The following is a 1,994-nucleotide window of genomic DNA, read 5'->3' as shown; positions in this document are numbered from 1 at the left end:
GTTAAAGCCTTCGCGACGCAAACTAATGACAGCATGATGACGCTTTACCTTGGTAATTAGGGTTTAGGGTTTAGGGTTTAGGGTTTAGGGTTTAGGGTGTATTAGAGTTGGGCTTCTGGGAATTGCAGGGCCCGCGGCGGATTAGTGGATGTAGCTCAGGGTTTAGGGTTTAGGGTTTAGGGTTTAGGGTTTAGGGTTTAGGGTTTGTGTTGCAGCTAGCGTTGTCCGCTCGGTGTTGGCGCTGCACAACTTGATTGACAACAAGATCCGGAACAAGAGGGACGCGGAGCTGAAGGAGAAGGTTAGGGTTTAGGGTTTAGGGTTTAGGGTTTAGGGTTTAGGGGGTGCACCTGCGCGCAGTCGCTGTGAACAGCTAGGGTTTAGTGTTTGTGTTTTGAAGTTTAGGGTTTGAGGCGCACGTGGACGAGTCGCCATCCTTGTGTGCGAGCTAGGGTTTAGGGTTTAGGGTTTAGGGTTTAGGGTTTAGGGTTTAGGGTTTATTGCGTTTTAGGAATCGGCAACGGCTGAGGAGGAGAAACACAAAAAGGCAGAGGCGGAGACGCGGGCGTGAGCGCAGCGCATGCATGCAAAGCCCCAAAGCTGCAGCAGCAGCAGCAGCAGCAGCAGTTGCAGCAGCAGCAGCAGCAGCAGTTGCAGCAGCAGCAGCAGCAGTTGCAGCAGCAGCAGCTGCTGCAGCACTGTTTGAGGTGTGCGTACGCACACCTGAACTCAGCCAACGGCAAAAAGCGGTTTTCTATCTAGGGTTTAGGGTTTAGGGTTTAGGGTTTGGGCCGTGCTGGCAGCAGCCAGCCCGCACCCGGCCCAAACCCTAAACCCTAAACCCTAAACCCTCGTTCTGAAAACAGAGCCTTTAATGCATGCAGCGAACTGCAGTGTACTTATAATATATTTATAATATATTATAAATATAAATATATTTAAAATATATTTTAAATATATTTTAAATCTATTTTAAATATATTTGAAATATATTTTAAATATAAATATAATATATTAATTCAGAAAAGAAAAGAATTGTTCAGTATACACCTCAACTGCTTCAGTTGAGTGGACGTCTCAGGTGTACGTACACTCCAGCGCATGCAGCAGACGCTGCTGCATGCAAAGAAAATAAATCAACGAAAGTTTTGCTGCTGCTGCTGCAGCTGCTGCTGCGCGCATTAGTTGCTGCTGCATCGCGCAATAGCTGCTGCTGCGGCTGCTCTTGCTGCACTTGCTGCTGCAGCTGCTCTTGCTGCACTTGATGCAGCAGCTGCTGCAGCAGCTCTTGCTGCACTTGATGCAGCAGCTGCCGCAGCAGCTGCTGCTCCAGCAGCAGCTGCTGCAGCAGCAGCAGCTGCTGCTGCTGCTGCTGCTGCTGCTTCTGCGTGCCTTAGTTAACTGCTGCATGTAGGGCGTGGGCAAAATAAAGAAGAGGGGCGGCTGTGCTGCAGCAGCAGCATTTAGTTTGCTGCAGTTGATTTAAGTAGCAGCCGCAGCTGCGACAGCAGCAGCAGCAGCAGCAGCAGCAGCAGCAGGTGTGTTTCCCCTGCTGCTGCAGCAGCCAGTCCGCAGCTCACTGCCCCTTAGTCCTGAAGCAACCACACCTGCAGCAGCAGCAGCAGCAACAGCAGCAGCAACAGCAGCAGCAACAGCAACAGCAGCAGCAGCAGCAACAGCAGGAGCAACAGCAGCAGCAGCAACATTAGGAGGTTCCGTCTTGCCCAGCCTTCTGCCCCACCTTCGAAGCGCGCCGCACCCCAAACCCTAAACCCTAAACCCTAAACCCTAAACCCTAGGTCCCAAACCCTCAGCCGTAGGACCCAAGCTCAGCCAACCCCTGAAACCTAAGAAAACCCCAAACCCTAAACCCTAACATTTGAATCCTAAAACCTAAACCCTCAACCCCAAGCCCCGCCAACTTCTATGCCCTAAACCCTAAACCCTAAACCCCAAACCCTACCCCCACATCGCAACAACTCGAAACCCTAAAT

General features: G+C 51.1%; 1 protein-coding gene across 1 annotated transcript in view; it reads left to right on the top strand.

The window, feature by feature from the left end:
- Window positions 1-1,709, top strand: part of ENH_00021060 (26S proteasome regulatory subunit, putative) — a gene marked incomplete at both ends in the record, with an annotated part of 3,720 nt that extends 2,011 nt beyond the window's left edge. Inside the window, 4 exons of the mRNA XM_013579490.1 lie at window positions 1-52; window positions 216-301; window positions 512-567; window positions 1,562-1,709. The exon at window positions 1-52 is cut by the window's left edge and continues 42 nt beyond it. Of these exons, the coding sequence (XP_013434944.1) occupies window positions 1-52; window positions 216-301; window positions 512-567; window positions 1,562-1,709 (342 nt within the window). The remainder of the gene's footprint in view (window positions 53-215; window positions 302-511; window positions 568-1,561) is intronic.
- Window positions 1,710-1,994: the final 285 nt, after the last annotated feature.

The sequence above is a fragment of the Eimeria necatrix genome, genomic scaffold (assembly GCF_000499385.1).
Source record: "Eimeria necatrix Houghton genomic scaffold, Enh_scaff1725, whole genome shotgun sequence".
Classification (NCBI taxonomy): Eukaryota; Apicomplexa; class Conoidasida; order Eucoccidiorida; family Eimeriidae; genus Eimeria; species Eimeria necatrix.
The sequence above is the reverse complement of the archived record's forward strand: the minus strand, read 5'-3'. Positions and strand labels throughout refer to the sequence as shown.